We start from the raw sequence: 470 nt of genomic DNA, 5'->3' as shown, positions 1-470 counted from the left end.
ACTTGACGTCATCCACGTGTGAGGTAGGTTCAGCCGTCCAGTGAGTTGTGTTCAGTGTTTGGAAATGACTGTCAAGAGTCTGAAGGGAGTGTTTGGCCAGTAACACGCATAAGGGTAGTCCACGTTCTGTGATGCAGATATGGGAGTATCTCCTGTATAAGACATAAGAAGGCTGAGAATGGTTCATCACCTCAGATTAGAGGTCAGGTGAACCCATTACCTAGGTAGTTCACCATACACAACTATGTCCGTAGACACACTGTAGCCCAAGCACCTTCGACAGAAACACAGGTTAAATTCTTGTCAAAAACTGGCAGTTGTGAGACCCCTGGTGGTAATTCCTGTGAGGTTTTCCAGTGGACAGACCACGCTGATCTCTTTTCCTTTTTTTCCCTGCATTACACAGGGGATATGTGTTGTCCATAACTTTAAAGGCACTCATGGAGCTCCTTCTAAACCGAAGCCTGAAG

General features: G+C 46.2%; 1 protein-coding gene across 1 annotated transcript in view; it reads left to right on the top strand.

Moving 5' to 3' along the window:
* Nucleotides 1-470, top strand: part of LOC104410896 (lipid phosphate phosphatase-related protein type 1) — a gene marked incomplete at its 5' end in the record, with an annotated part of 20814 nt that overhangs the window by 18224 nt on the left and 2120 nt on the right. Inside the window, one exon of the mRNA XM_010021188.1 lies at nt 407-470. Within this exon, the coding sequence (XP_010019490.1) occupies nt 407-470 (64 nt within the window). The remainder of the gene's footprint in view (nt 1-406) is intronic.

Source organism: Nestor notabilis, unplaced genomic scaffold (assembly GCF_000696875.1).
Source record: "Nestor notabilis isolate BGI_N333 unplaced genomic scaffold, ASM69687v1 scaffold30928, whole genome shotgun sequence".
Taxonomy (NCBI): domain Eukaryota; kingdom Metazoa; phylum Chordata; class Aves; order Psittaciformes; family Psittacidae; genus Nestor; species Nestor notabilis.
Note: the sequence above shows the minus strand (reverse complement) of the source record. Positions and strands in the feature narration are given on the sequence as shown.